Raw genomic sequence first — 15382 nt, 5'->3', positions numbered from 1 at the left:
TTGGAACACATCTCTGCCTCCAAAGCTGCCACTGGCTGCTTCCCCCACAAAGCTACTGATGTCATCTGCTGGGCTGCTTCCTCTGCTGAGGGGCCATCTGCTATGTCTTGGCTAAGGTTCCTTCTCCATTGAGTGGTTACCGCCATCTGCTGCTTCTCTGTTGCATTGCCGTAGTCAGGTGGCATCCTCCCTGCAAGGAGGGTTTCTAATTAGTCATAGGATTAATAGGCAGGAGGGAATTTAAAGAGCTTCCATGAGGCAGACTATGACCTCAGGGCTCTTTCAGTTCTTCTGTGAGTCAGACCCATAGCAGTATCCACCCAGCCAGCACAGCCAAAGTGACTCTAAGGTCATCCATCTTTTTATCTACCCTAGTTCCTCCTCAATGAGCATTCACTCAATCCTAAGGGTGAGTAAAATTCCTTGCAATTCCCATCATGTTGCTATTGTTCAGCCATTTTCAGTCAGTCACCCCATTTGGGGTTTTGTTGGTAAAGATACTGGAATGGTTTGTCATTTCCTTCTCCAGCTCATTTTACAAATGAGGAAACTGAGGCAAACAGTATTAAGTGACTTGCCCAGGGTCACACAGCTAGTAAGTATCTGAGGCCTGGCTGAACCACTTAGCTGCTCTAATTACCATCATGCCTCTGGCAATTAACAACAAAGTCATATAATTACATAAATTACTCTGAAGCTTTATTTAGCAATACTAGAGGAGTAGAGTCCAGCTGGTGGTTTTTTCCTACATTCCTGCAGCTATTTGAAAATCATTGCCCTACCCTTTATAAAAAGTTGATATAAGAGGAAGAAAAGATATATTTGCAGAAAACTATAATATACAACATTGTATAAGTGCAACTGAAGAGGTAAACCAGGCAGAGTGAGGTCCCTGAAAGGTTATTATTGACAGTTGGGACCAATAAAGTAGGGGGATTGGGGGGGGGTTCAGGTCTATGCTCTCCTGTCACCTCCTCCAAAAACCTACCATAGGCAAGGGGGCCACTGATGTCACCCCTAAAGATTGGGAGCCTTCATCCTAAATCTTCCCATTTGAAAATCACACCTATGATTAGCTCCCATTCATAATAACCCTATGAGTTCTATAGCCTAGGCATTATTTTCCCCATTTTACAGGTGATGAAACTGCTCAGAATCTAAACCTGGGACTCTGCTCATTTCAGCCCAGACTCTTAGAGTTTCATTTTCCTCATTTGTCCTAGGGGAATAATAAAGGCTATCAGGTCTCCCTCTGGGGCTGGTGGGAGTCACATGAGATAACGTTGCAAAGGCAATTGATGAGGAATCCCTGGGACTGAACTTCTTCTGCTTAGAGCACCTGCTTCCAGCCCCTCCTCCAAATGCCCCCATTTCTGTCCAGGGCGCCATCTTCCCTGCATCACCATGACAACCGTGGAGGCATCTTTAACTTTCCTTTTTACACGCTCGTACCACCCCCAGCTCCTTACTGAGTCTAGTTAACCTTCATAATCTCTCTGGAATCTGGCCCTCCTTTCTGTTCATACTACAACTGGCCAGGTCCAGGCCTTCAACACCTCTCCGTTGACCTATTGTCATGGCCTCCCAATCAGCTTCCATATAGCGACCACACTCATCATTCTGAGACAAATATCTGACCCTCTCCTCTACTCAAACAACTTCAGTAGCTAGCTACTAATTGCTTCTAAATCCTTAGACTGGGATCTAGATCCTCCCACGATTTGACCCGCATTTAGTTTTCAATCTAATTTCCCTCCCCATGTTCTCTGTTCTCTTTAAACTCATCTAACTAACTAGTCCCCATACAAGACAGACAATTTCCCACCTCCATGCCTTTGCCTAAGCGGTCTTCTTGTCTCTGAAACACATTCTTTTCATGTCTACTCCCTCATGCTGACATTAGGAGATCTGGGTTCAAATGCTGCCTCTGATCCATACAACCTCTAGGCATCAATCGCTACCCCTCCCTCCTCATCTATAAAAGTAGGAGGCAGGGCTGGGTGCCCCAGGCTCCCTTCTGAAGCTACAGAAGGCCAGCTCAGGTGCCACAAGGCTGGTCCTCACCCTCCCTCTTAAAAGTATGTCACATTTACCTACTTGTATATGTGTTGTAGAATGTAAACTCCTTGAAGGCAAGACTGTTTCAGAGAAAGTCATCTTTGTATCCCTGAGGTCCTAACAAAGTAACTGACCCATAGGAGGCACTTGATAAATGTGTCAGAGGTTGGCCAAAAAGAAGTTTCTAGAAGGCACCTCCCACCTCTGCAGAGGTCTCTGGGACACTGTGGGTGTACCCTAAGTTTGTATATAATGTCAGACTTTCACGGTGGCAAGTAATTTTACTGAACATGCTCTCCCCTTTTTTAATTCTTTGATGGGGGGGTGAGGGGAGGGAAAGAACATATTGGGGAAGTATGAGATATAAAAACAAAGGGCATTGATAGACACTTATTTTTTTAAATGCTCCTTCAGTTGAATTTAATCAACAATGATTAGATATTGTCCCAGGGTGACAGACACTTACAGGTACTTGGGGTCCTTGAGAAGCTAGAAACAACAGAGCTTAGCACCTGGTTTGTAATCAACCAGCATTTATTAAGCCCCTCCTATATACGAGGCACCGTGCTGAGCACAGGACATGCAATGGTAAAAATGAATCAGTCTCTGCTCCAAAGTGTCTGTCGGGAGAGATAATAATGGACACATTAATTAACAAACACCAGATAATTACAGAGTAGCTGGGGAAGGCCACACTGGCAGTGAGGGGAATTAGGAAAGACTGGATGTGGAAGGTAGGGCTTGAGCTAAGCCTAAAGGAAGCCAGAGACTCTTGGGACAGAGTGAATTGCAGACGTGGATGACAAAGTCACAGAGATGAAATACCAAGCGTTCTGTCTGAGAAGCAAAGAAGCATCGCACTACCACCCCGGCTTCTCTGATGGCCACCCCTGTGATGCATATGTTTTGTACATAAAGCGAGCAAGATGCCACCTATTGATTGTCTGAAAGATCTCTCAGTCCATGTGAAGAAACTGAGACAAGAGAAGCAGGAAGGGCAAAGAATGTTGGAATCCATCAAATGTTTTAAAGTGCCTACTATGTGTCAGGTGCTGGGGATACAAAAAGAGGCAAAAGACGGTCACTGTCCTCAAGGAGCTCATGATTTAATGGGAGAGACAACCTTCTAACAAATACGTACAAACAAGATACAGACAGGATAAATAGGAAATAATTGACGGAAGAAATGTGATAAAACTAGAACAGGTGGGGACAGGCTGTAGTCAAATTTAGAAGCCGGGGAAGTCACTAGGCATTGATGAGCAAGCAGAACCTTCCAGGCCTGAGAGACAACCAGAGAAAATACCCAGAGCCCAGAGATGGAGGGGCCTGTTCATGGAGCCCCCAGGAGGCTAGGTCGCTGGAGTGCCTGGAGGGAAGAGGGTGTGGTAGGAGGGGGCAGGCTTTGAATGACAGAGGATTTTATATTTGATCCTGGAGGCAATAGGGAGCCACGGAAGTTTATTGTGTAGGGGGCTGACGTAGCCTTACCTGGGCCTTAGGAAAATCACTCTAGGGGCTGGAGGATGGACTGGAGTGGGGAGAGACTTGGGGCAGACAGACCCACCTGCCGCCATTGCCACAGTCCTGGTGTGGTATGATAAGAGTCTGCACCAGGGTGGGGGCAGTGTCAAGGGAAAAGAGGGGGTCATCAGAGAGATGCTGCAGAGCTGAAATCAGCAAGCCTCGGCAGCCACTTGGATGTCAAGGAGGGAGCGGTGAGAGGGGGTGAGGAGCCCAGGACTACGCTCCAGGAGGAGGATGGTGCCCTCTATGGTAGTTGGGGAGGTAGGAGAGGAGGAAGCTTGGAGTTCCATTCTGGACATATTGAGTTTAAGATGGACATCTAGTTTGAGATGTCTGAAAGACAGTCAGTGATGCAAGATTGGAGGTCAGTGGAGAGAATGGGGCAGGAGAGGCAGATTTGAGAATCCTCAGCATAGAGATGGTCATTAAATCCATGGTTGCCAGTGAGAGCACCAAGAAGATGACCCAGGACAGAGCCATGAAGAGCCCCTATGGTTAGAGGACAGGATCTGGAGGAGGAGCCAGCAAAGAAGAAGCTGAGATTAGACCTCCCCCAAGTAGAAGGGCTCACTTACTCTTGTATTTCCTCTTATCTACCCTAAACTGCACAGTTCCCTCCACTTCTATTTTACTATTTGTCTTAATAAATATGTTGCTCATTATTGGTCATTACCTTTTGTGTGGCCGGAGTTTGGTGGGAGAGAACTAAGCCGGGTAACAGTGAGCTAGCTATGATCGTCCCCTTTGGAGCCACTGGGGAACGTGGCTTTTATTATTAACCCCCAAATAGAATGTCCGAATCCTAGACTACAAAGACTTGACCGAGGTAGAAAAATGTCATTCGTGTCCAATACCCCATCTTGGACATGGGCAGGGCACCCAGACACAGCAGCTCTCACCTCCTGCTGCCCAAAAACGCAGAAATTGCATTGTGTCTTCAAGACCAGCAGGCCAGATACCCTATCATGCCTCCCCCCCTTTCTATCTGTCCGAGTCTCTGCTTTATTCTCCATAAAGCCTCCTCCCCCAATCTCTGCTTCCTCCACTTTCTCATCATCATTGGCTTGGACTCTCCCTTGGACCCCGACAGTTCTTTCTGTCACCCTCAGGACACCATTAGCTTCCTAAGGACAGATACTACCTTTTTTTTCACCTTTTATGCAGGAACCATTTAAGAAACAATCATTGGCTTGAACTAAACTATTCCCACCCCACCCCCAACCCCCCCCTCTAGTAATGTAGAGAAGTAGGAGATTCCCTCTAGAAGCCTTGGGGGAGACCTTGAAAGGGAAGAAATGTGCCCCCGGACAGTTACTAGAGACAAAGAAGATGGCGGCTCCCTGGCGCTCTCTGGACTCCCTCAATCACCCACCCTGGATATGTATTCAAGGCAAGTCATCACGCCCATTGGGCGTTGGCTGAGTGCATGATTTCACGTGGTGTAATAGCAATTAACATTTATGGAGCACTTAAGGTTGGCCAAGCTTTATCTCATCTTTTTCTCTTGACAACTCTGGGAGGCAGGTGCCATCAACATCCATATTTTTACAGATGAGGAAACTGAGGCCCAAACAAATTAAGCGACTTGTCCAAGGTTATAATAGGCCTTAAGCAGCAGAGGCTGGATGTGAACCTGGATCCTTTGTTTTCTTCCACTCTGAAGCCAGTTATACCAAATATACCCTCGCACAAACAAGAAAAGGATGTGACAGGTTGGTACAATTTAAAGTGGAAAAGGCCCTTTGGAATGTAGATTTGGAGCTGCAAGGGACTGCAGAGGCCATCGGGCCCATCCCCTCTTGTTTTACTAATGAGGAAAGTAGGACCCAGTCAATAGATTCGGATTTTTTAAGCGTCTACTGTGTACAAAGCACTGTGCTGGGCCATGAGAAGTGGCCTAAATATCACTAGAGGAAATCAGGTGCAGGTTCTGACTTCGGGCCCTCTCAGGATAGTGTTGGGACTTGATTTTACCAACTCCCACCCAGGAAGTATCATTGCTTAGGCCAAAGACTCCCCAGGCATCAGTGTGGCTGGATCCAGGCATACCAGGGGAGAGAGGATATGCCTTGGAGAAGGTCCCTCAGGATCCATATCTTGTCTCTGAAACTTCCTCTGTTTAGGACCATGTCCTCCTCCTCTTTACTGACCTTCAGTGGCTCCTTAGGAGGATCTTCCTGCCCTTCCTGCCCTTCCTGCCCAGCCCCCTGCCCATTCACACAGACCCCCTTCCAGTCTTCTCACCCTCTGTGATCCAGTGCCTCCAGCCTCCTGGCTCTTCCCCCATCTCCAGACTCCAGGCATTTTCCCTGGCTGCCCTCCTCCTGCCTCTGGGACTTCCTTCACCTTTCCTAGTTCTCCTTAACCTTCGTGACTTCCTTCTTCAAGTATCCTCAGTTTATCCCACTTCTATCTTCTTTGTACATGGTCGTTTGTGTGTCGTATCCCCTGCTGGACTCTGAGTCCCTCAAGAGCAGGGTCTGCTTGGTGCATAGCAGGCATTCATCAAATGCCCATTGACTGGGGCAACAGGCAAGCTAGGCAGACGGCTTCCCCTCCCTGGGCCTCAGTTTCCACATCTGTCACACCAGAAGGCTGACCTGAATGGCCTCTGAGCTCCCTTTCTAGACGCAGGCTCCCACAATCTTGTGACCCCGTGAACCTGAAGATGCGTAAGGAGCCTCGGGGTCCGAGGAAGACCGCACCAGAGAGGTCCTGCAGGCTGAGCGGGGACACACCAGAAACCCCCGGGGACAATCTCTGTAACTTCCTACTCTGCCCCTCAGCTGCGAGCCTGGAAAGAGGAAGAGCCACGGGCTGGTGCCCCTCTTGGTGGTGGCCCCTGGAAGGAGGGCAGGAGAAAGTTCTTGACCACGAGAGCCGTCTTCCAGGGAGGTTGCAGACTACCTGTCACAGGTGATCTTGGAGCAGAGGTCACGGGAGCACTTGAGGAAATTTCACGGGAGACTCTGATTCAGGTGTAGGTGGGCCTAGAGGCCTCTGAGATGGCATCTACTTCTGAGGGTCTGCAAGTCTCAGGGCCTATTGCTCACACTTGGAACTTAGCTGCTCCTCAGCTTTGCTCATTGGAATCATTCTTCCTCAAGGCTCAGCTCAAGTGCCCCTTCCTCCATGAAGCCTTTCCTGATTCCCGCCACCCTCAAACCCTGGCTGAAAGTGCATTCTCCCTTCCCAGATTTTTGTATGAATCTCTCCTTTTAGCTCCTGATGTGGGTCAGTTCCGATCCTACCTTTGGGACTTCCACCAAACCTTTAACCTCTCTGGGCTTCACTTTCCTCATCTGGAGAATGGGAAGAGGGTCCCTTCCAGCTCTGAATCTCAGATTCTTTGCCCCTCCCCACCTCCCCCTAGTGGGTCCTCATTTGTGCAGACACGGCATGTCCCTCCACTATATGATGAGGAAAGAGGGGCTGGGAGTACTTGGCATGAAGGGCCCTTCTCTCTATCTCTAGCATTGAGTTCATGGCTTTGTAATTTAATTCAATTCAGCAAACTGTTATTAAGCTCCTACTGTGCTGCAAGGCTCTTGGCTCGGTGTGAGGGGATACAAAGACAGAAAGAAAATAGCTCCTCTTCGACTTGTACACAGTAGATGCTTAATAAATGTTTATTGTACTGGGAAGCGGGGAGGAAAGTGGACCAAGGTTCCGTGACAGTTAGAATTAACTGTGAGAAATAGGTCTGGGGACAGTGTTATCCCAAGAGGCCCATAAGGGCAGAAAGCATAGTGCCAGCTGACGAGGGCCCAGGGACCGGTCTCTGGGAACAGAAGCAGGCCCTTTTTGAGGGCCTCTGGGGAGGGCAAGCTCTTTGTAGGGCTTCCTGTCCTGTTCTCCCAGGGACCTCACTGGCTTCAGGCAGACGGGCAGGCAGGTGGGCGCCATGTGGACTGGTCCCCAAGTAGGGGAAGGCGATGGCCAGCTCATGCTCAGATCCTGAGGCTGTTTGGAGGGGAGGTATTGGATGACTCACCAGGGTGAAGAGGCCAAACTGAGTTCGGTGCCGCAGGGCCTAGTGTTGGGGCTGTATCCGAGAGCAAATGAAGATCGTGCCCCATATTCTGAAGGATGAGCCATCCATGAAGAGTAGCTCGTGGTCCCTTTTTCCCATGTACCCCATTCAAATCCAATATTATGTTACCAAGAGGAATCTGTTAAGCCTGAGGCTCACAGCTGTCATCCTCACCACCCTGAGCTGGCTCATCATGCTTGTGATCTGCATCCACCCCAGGTGGATCACCCTAGAAAATTCCCGCAAGGAATTATGGCAAAACATAACCTTGAACTTTGCTCTCTGGGACAACTGCGTCCAGTGCTTGAACCCCAACGACCTGTCAGGTAAGCCAGTCATCTACCCCCAGGGAGAGGAGGTTTGGCCAAGGCACTTCACCCAACCTGGGGCTCAGGGTCCTTCTGGAACAAGGGGCTTCAGCCAGCTTAGGGGGCTGAGGTCTGGAGGGGAAGGAACTTCCTCAAAGTCCTTCAGCTCGGAAGTGGGGGAGCTGGGGCGTAGAGTGCCCAGGGAGGATGAGCACCTGGAGTGTGCGGGCTGCTTGCTCACCTTTGGTGTTTCCCTGCCACCCACCTCTCCCCTGACGCTCTGAGAAGCCGTAGCATGGGCAGAGGCCACACCCCAGTAAACCATCGCAATGGATAAGCTAAACCAGGTTGAGGGTAACCAAGAGGTCTCAAACCCTTCGGTGAATCAGGGAGGTGTCTACCCCAAGCACATGAAGCCCCTGGTGGAATGGGTGAACGAGAACAGTTTGTTTCAATGGTCATGAAGGTGGCTGAACCAGGTGCTATGGAGTGCTTAGAGCTGGGTTAGATGCCGAAGATGCCAAGGTCGTCCGCTGCAGCCCAGGCCATCACCAACCATCTTGATGCTGTCATGCCACTGGACGGTGATGATTCTGGAGGAGAGAGTGAGGTCGAAGACTTCGCACAACTCTGCCTCACTTAAATCCAATTTATGCACAAGTCAAAAGACATCGCCCATGCCATTTTTCCATTTTACCTTCTCAAATCCTGTGGCCATAGGCAAGTGCAAAGCAGCAGCTGCAGATGCAGTGGGAGCTGTAGCCACAACCCTGCACACAGGCGGCCTGGCCCACAAGGTCATCTTCCTGGAAGTAGCAGCAGGATCTGGCAGCCCACTGGGTATCTGAGTGGCCTTTTAAGGACTGCATCTTTCACCTCCTAGAGTGAGGAAGGGGCTAGAAAAGGTGCCCTAAAAATCATCTGCTTACCTAATCCTGGTCTGATTACCACAGCAGGTGAGAAATCCCACCCTGCAGTCGAAACAAAAATAAGTACAAAAACTCCTGCAGCAGTGATTCCGCTCACCATTGGGACATGGAATGCGCACACACTTAGACATGACACAAAATCCAGTAGACCTGAAAGATGAAGAGCTCTTGTTGCAAGAGAACTCAGCAAGTATCGGATCCAAATAGCAGCCCTGAGTGATTGAAGGCCAGCTTACTGAAGTCCGAGCTGGATACACGTTTTTCTGGAGTGGCCACAGGGTATGACCTTGCCATCTTCGATGTCTGGCAGTGAGCGCATCTGTACTGCCAAGGTAAGGGCACTTCTCCCTGGCATTCCGAATTTCTCCATTTACTATAAACAATGGTTTCATGTGTGGGTGGGGAGGTGCCGGCTGATGGAGCACCTGTGTTTTCTTGGTATTGATTATCTGCCAGAGTGTTGGGAGCCCAGCGTTTGGGAGGCTCCGAAGGAAAGTGTGGGACAGAAGAGGGATTAGACTGCCAAGCTGAAGGTCTACAGAGCCGTTGTGCTGACCTCATCGTCGTGTGCCTGAGAAGGCTGGACAGTCTACCAGTGCCATGCCAGGAAACTGAATCGCTTCCATGTGGATTATCCCAGGAAGATGCTGAAGATCACCTGGCAGGATAAGATACCAGACACGGAGGTCCTTTCTCAAACCAAACTGCCAAGCACTCAACCTCTACTGCAGAGAGTGTGACTTCCATGGGCTGGCCACGTTGTTCAAATGCCAAACATATGTTTGCCTAAAAGACTATTTTATAGAGAACTCACACAAGGTCAGAAGTGATACAAGGACACTCTCAAGGTCTCTCTAAAGAACTCTGGAATCACTTGTGTGACATGGGAGCCCCTGGCACAGGACCGCCCAGCAAGGTGTGCCCACATCAAAGAGGGCGATGTGCTCTGTGAGCGAAGCAGAATTGCTCCAAAGAAATGTAGATACGCAAATTCAGAGCCATCTCCAGTCCACACGTTCACACGGAATATGTGTGCCCGACCTGTGGCAGAGCCTCCCGGGCTGGTACTGGTCTGAGCAGCCGCAGTCAGGCACACTGCACCTTGACCCCAGCATAGTGATGCCATTTGGGTGTTCTTCGAGAACAAAGGACGACTGAGTCTGAGACCCAAGGTTCCTGATTCCAAGTCCAACACTCGTTCCCCTCCTGGGTCAGCTGTCCAGTCCTGTCAATTCTACCTTCATAAAATCACTTGCACACCCCCACCCCCACCCTCTCCTCTGAGCTGCCCCAACCTGGTGCAAGCCCACATCCTGTCACGCCTGACCATTGCAGTGGCTGCTGGGGGGGGGGGGGGGGCGGCGTCTGCCCTCCTCAACTCCCTCCCCACTCCTGTCCAGCCTCCACTCAAACCAATCTTCTGAGAGGGTGAGCCTGTCACCCTGCCTTTGTTCCATTTCCCATTCCTGACGTTCTCACTGATCGTCCCCCCATGCCTGGAGTTCTCTCCCTGTGTTCTCCTCCCAGCTTCCCTGGCTTCCTTCGAGTGTCACCTAAAACCTGGCCTCATGCAAGAAGCCTCTGCGGCTCCCTGTGATGTTCGTACCCTCCCTTTCAGATCATCCCCATTTCGTCCTGTCTAGTACAGAGTTGTTTGCTTGTTCTTTCCCGCATCAAGACTGTGAGCTTCTGAGGGCAGGGGCTGACTGCCTCCTGTCTGTCTTTGTATCCTCAGTGCTTGGCACAGCACACAGTAGGTGCTTCCTAAATGCTGGGTGACCGCTGGGACAGCTTCTGTTTCTCTTACAGTTTACCTCTTCCTCTCTCGAGGGATCATTTTTCTGAACCTGGTCTTCACCTCCCTCCTCATTCTCTCCATGATATGCTCCTTTCGAAGAATATTCAGTCGTGTTTCCAGGCTGGACTTTGTCTTCTCCATTGCCAACTACGTCTCAGGTTCTGGATGGTGGAAGGCAGGGGCTGGAGCTGGGAAGCAGCAGGGAGGGCCAAGTACTATGGATGCAGCACTTAAGAGTGCTGACTGTGGAGGGCAGACCTGGGTTTGAATCTCAGTTACTTCTTAGCTGTGAGACCCTGGGCAAGTCACAGAGGTTCAGTTTCCTCTGTAAAATGGGTATAATGGCACCTACCAGGAGGTTGTTGCAGGGACCAAATGAGACTATGTATGTGAATCTTAAAGATGGGGGGGAGAAAGAGGGGGGGGAGGAAGGGGGAAGGGGAGGGGGAAAGGGGGAGGGAGAGGGAGAAGGAGGGAGAGGGAGGGAGAGAGAGAAGGAGGGGGAGAGAGAGAAGGAGGGGGAAGGAGAAGGGGGAGGGGAAGGGGAAGGGGAAGGGGAAGGGGAAGGGGGAGGGGAGGGGAAGGGGGAGGGGGAGGGGAGGAGGAGGGGGAGGGGAGAGGGAAAGGGAGGGAGGGAGAGGGGGGAGGGGGAGGGAGACAGAGACAGAGACAGAGAAACAGAGAGACAGAGAGAGTGCAGTGGATAGAGCCTGGGCTTGGAGTAGGAAGACCTGAGTTCGAATCTGGTCTCAGAGATTTATTAGCCTAGCTGACCCCGAGCAGATTACATAAGCCTCTGCTTGTCTCAGTTTTATCATCTGTAAGATTGGAATACTAACAATAATAGCACCTGCCTCTCAAAGGTATTGTGAGGATCAAACGAGATTACAACTGCAGAGTGCTTAGCACAGTGCCTGGCATGTATTAAGCACTATCTAAACATTAGCTGAGAATAAATAATAATAACAATGAGAGACAGAGACAGAGAGAGCTCAAGCATTGATTGTGTTCCAAGGACTGTGCTAACCACTGAGGAAAGAAACACAGGCAACCGTGACATGGTCAGCCCTGCCCTTGAGAAGCTTACGCTTTAATGGAAGGAGGAGAGCTGGAGGCTGGGGGTTGGTCTGGGGATGACCTGGAAGGAGGCGAGGCTGGTTCTGGGCAAAATAAGGCCCAAATGCACCCATCAGGAGTCGAGGGTGGCTCCAGGGGCAGCGTCCACATTTCTGGTGGTGAGGAGGAAGCAATGCTAAGGGCCAGAATGGAGGCAACCTAGCTTGGAGATGGTGCTCTAGAAATGTCAACTCTTACAGGCATTATGATGGCAGTAAAGTGGCTCAGTGGACAGAGCCCTGGACATGGAATCAGGAAGATGAGTTTCAATCTGGTCTTACATACTTCCCTGCAGTGTGACCTTGGGCAAGTCACTTACCCACCGTCTGCCTCAGTTTCTTCACCTTACAAATGGGAATGATAATAGCGCCTACCTCCTAGGGTTGTTTTAAGGAGAAATTGAGATTTTTGTAAAAGCATTTTGCAAACTTTAAAGCGCTATAGAAATGCTAGCTATTATTATTGTCATGGTTATTTTTATTCCCATTTTGCAGTTGAGGAAACTGAGGCCTAAAGCATGGAAGTGCCTTGCTTTGGGTCATACTGCCAATTAGTGGCAGAGCAAAGACTAGATGCCAGATGTCTCTTCTTTCTGCTCTGTCCCCTTAAGGCATGTGAGGCCAAGGCTGGCCCACTTTCCTGGCAGACCGGCTCTCATGCTGGCATGATTTGAGAGGTGCCCAAAGCTCCCCCATGCCCTCCTGTAAAAAGGCAAGTGTGACAACCAGAAAGGACAGCACATTCCCCCAGGAGCCCCCTTTTGCACCCTGACTAAGGCCTGAGACAGGCAGGAAACAGACCGGCTGTGCCACCAATAAGTCGCCCTGGTGGGCAAGCCTCTTCCTCTTTTTGAGACTCAGTTTACCTATCAATAAGATGTGTTTGTAGGATTTTTGAGCTGGAAGGGACTCCAGAGATCTTGCAGTCTAATAGCCTCATTTTACAGATGAGGAAACCGTGGCCTACACGTGGCCTACAGGGGATAAAGGACTTTGCCCAGGGTCACTTGGTAGCTAACATGCTCAGTTAGTCCACCTGTAAAATGGGGATAATTATGTTACCTTGCACTTCCTCTCTTACAGGGTTGTTGGGAAGAAAGGGTTTTGTGAAGATGAGCTATTTATCATTACCATTATTGTTGTTGTTTTCCCGGAGATGGGGAGTGAGAAGGGGGCGAGTGGCCGTAGGAGAGAGCCCCTGGACTATTCCCTCTTCTGGGCAGAAGCTCCCTCCCTGTAGGCTTCCCCCTCCCCCCCTCCCCCCCACTCCCCTGGGTGATTCTCTTTTGTCTGGGGGCCACAGTGATGGAGTTCAGAAGCAGGTGGGGTGATGGGCTGTCTTTTTTAGGTAACTCTTCGCTTCTTAACAGGAGCCTTCCCGAGACATTGGCAGCAGCACTCCAGGGCACTTTGGGTAGTCAGGGCCTTGGGCACTCTTGTCATCTTCTGGGCCATTGGAGGTGTGGCTGACATCTCCCCAAAAGCTGACTCTGGGGGAGGGGTTTCTAGGAAGAGGCCCCCACTTTTGCCCCCTGGCTGTAGCTGAGGAAGGCTATATGGGGAGGGCATTTGGAAGCTGCCAGGCTGACTCCAGTGAGGGCATCTTGGGCCCAGGGCTCAGGGGTGGGGGCTGCTTGTGCTCAGCTCCCCAGGGAGTGTGCTTACTTTGGGTGTGTCAGACTAGGACTGGCCTTGTTCCTGTGTATCATGTTGTTTGGACTGCAAGTGCTGGAAATCTTCATCGAGGAAGGGTGGACCTTCCACTTCCAGTGGCCCTTCTACCTCTCTGGCCTTGGAATCCTGAGCTTCATTGTGGCTGGTGAGGGTCAGATCCAGGGGAACCAGGGCTAGGCAGTTGGGAGCTGAGAGCCAGAAAGACCCAGAGAGACCCCAGGGAGGCTCCTCAGGGTAATCCTGCCCTTCCACTTGCATCCCTATTGGACCTTCCTGGGCAATGATTCCTCACTGTTTGTCCCAATGGTCTTAGAGGGTAAGAGCTGAGGGGAAACTTAGAACATAAAGCACAGAATGTCCAAGCTGGAAGAGGCCTTAAAACAGAAAACATTAGAGCTAGGAGGGACGTTATAACCTAGAACATAGACAATCTGAGCTAGAAGAAGCCTTAGAACCTACAACCTTGACTGACCTAGAACCTAGAGGCCTAGAACAGAAAGCACAGAATATCTGAGTTGGGAGGATCCTTTGGGGAAGCCACCTGACGCCAGGCGGTACAGGTCTCCATCAGCTTTCTTCTCTGCCCTGGCCTTCCATCCCAGCTTGGTGCCACCTTTTCTTCCCATAGGCACCATCTGTCTCAAGAGTCACAAATATACCTGGAATATATCATACCTCTCTCCTAAGGATCTGTTTGCCAAATCAGAGAAACAGAAGCGATGTGGAAGCTCATGGCAGCAATCAACCGCATCAGTCATCCCTCAAGAGAGAACCACCTCATCTGCAGTCATCAACCAAGACATATCCATCACCTCCATACTCAACTCCTAGTCTTAACCAAGGGACTTTCTACTCCTGTTGCAGAGGCATCTCCACGGCTGGCCCCCAGCTCTCTCTTCTCCCCCCACCCAGGCTGTCTTTCCTTTAGCAGGGAGGCGGCTCTGCTTGGGCTTTGGACTTCGGGTCCCCTCCCTGCTTGACTTCCCCTGCCTCTTTGCCCAGACCTACCCTCAGCACCCCCTCATTCTCCTTCCCTTGGGTTAGATCTGTTTCTGTCCTCTCCAGATTTGTGGGTTGTAAATTCCTTTAGGACAAGCCCTGGGTCATATCTATCTTCATTTCCCCATTACCAAGCATCCCATCTTGCATAAAGGGTGCACTTGATAAATGTTTGTGGAATAAACAATGGGCAACATTTTCTTAACCCTCTCTGGACACGATCTTGCCTGTTCCTCACTGGCAGCCTTGTGTGTTAATACTTTATCCCCATTTTACAGATGCAACCTCAGAGAGGTAAAAAGTGATTTACCCAAGGTCAGTAGGGAATAGGAACTGGATTTTAACTAAGTCTGTCATGAATGGGTGAGTGGGTGAATAAGTAAAGAGTGAGCAAATGAATGAATGAAGGAGTAGAGTTGGAGTCCAGAGAAGTAGATGGCTTTTCCAGGAGGAGAGACAGAAGAAAAGCTCAGGATATCCTAGGGAAGGGCAGGCAGAGCCCAGAGGGAGGATCAGCTTCCTGGCTAGGGGCCCAGCCTCCCCAGGAAGTCTACATGTCACCAGTGGGGTCAAGAAAAGGACTGGGACAGAAACCAGTCAGTCCTTGGAAAGATGTTGAAGGTCAGAGAACCAGAGAGTCATGGCCTGAGAGCCAGGAGAGGTGGGAGAGGTCATTGAGTCCAGTTCACTCATTACAGAGAAGAAAGCTGAGGCCCAGAGGAGGCTCCACTAAACTTGGAAGCAACTCACTCTACTGTAGGACAGATCACGTCGGAAGGAAATCTTCCTTATCTCAATCTGGACAAATCTATGATCCCGTCTTCCTCGCGGCAATCTTTGAAATCCTTGCAGGCGGCTATGACGTCCCCTCAAAGTCTCCCCTTCTCCAGGGCTAGCCATCCCCAGGTCCTCCAAGTCTAAAGATGGAATGGTTCCAGGCC

General features: G+C 50.2%; 1 protein-coding gene across 1 annotated transcript; it reads left to right on the top strand.

The window, feature by feature from the left end:
- Positions 1-7274: 7274 nt before the first annotated feature.
- Positions 7275-15048, top strand: LOC110195569 (uncharacterized). Its single transcript, XM_020968399.2, has 3 exons — positions 7275-7944; positions 10665-10811; positions 14071-15048. Exons 1-3 carry the CDS (start codon positions 7647-7649, stop codon positions 14271-14273), a joined length of 648 nt encoding a protein of 215 aa, XP_020824058.1. The 5' UTR covers positions 7275-7646; the 3' UTR covers positions 14274-15048.
- Positions 15049-15382: the final 334 nt, after the last annotated feature.

The sequence above is a fragment of the Phascolarctos cinereus genome, unplaced genomic scaffold (genome assembly GCF_003287225.1).
Source record: "Phascolarctos cinereus isolate Bilbo 61053 unplaced genomic scaffold, phaCin_HiC Scaffold_9;HRSCAF=440, whole genome shotgun sequence".
In the NCBI taxonomy this organism is placed as follows: domain Eukaryota; kingdom Metazoa; phylum Chordata; class Mammalia; order Diprotodontia; family Phascolarctidae; genus Phascolarctos; species Phascolarctos cinereus.
Note: the sequence above shows the minus strand (reverse complement) of the source record. Positions and strands in the feature narration are given on the sequence as shown.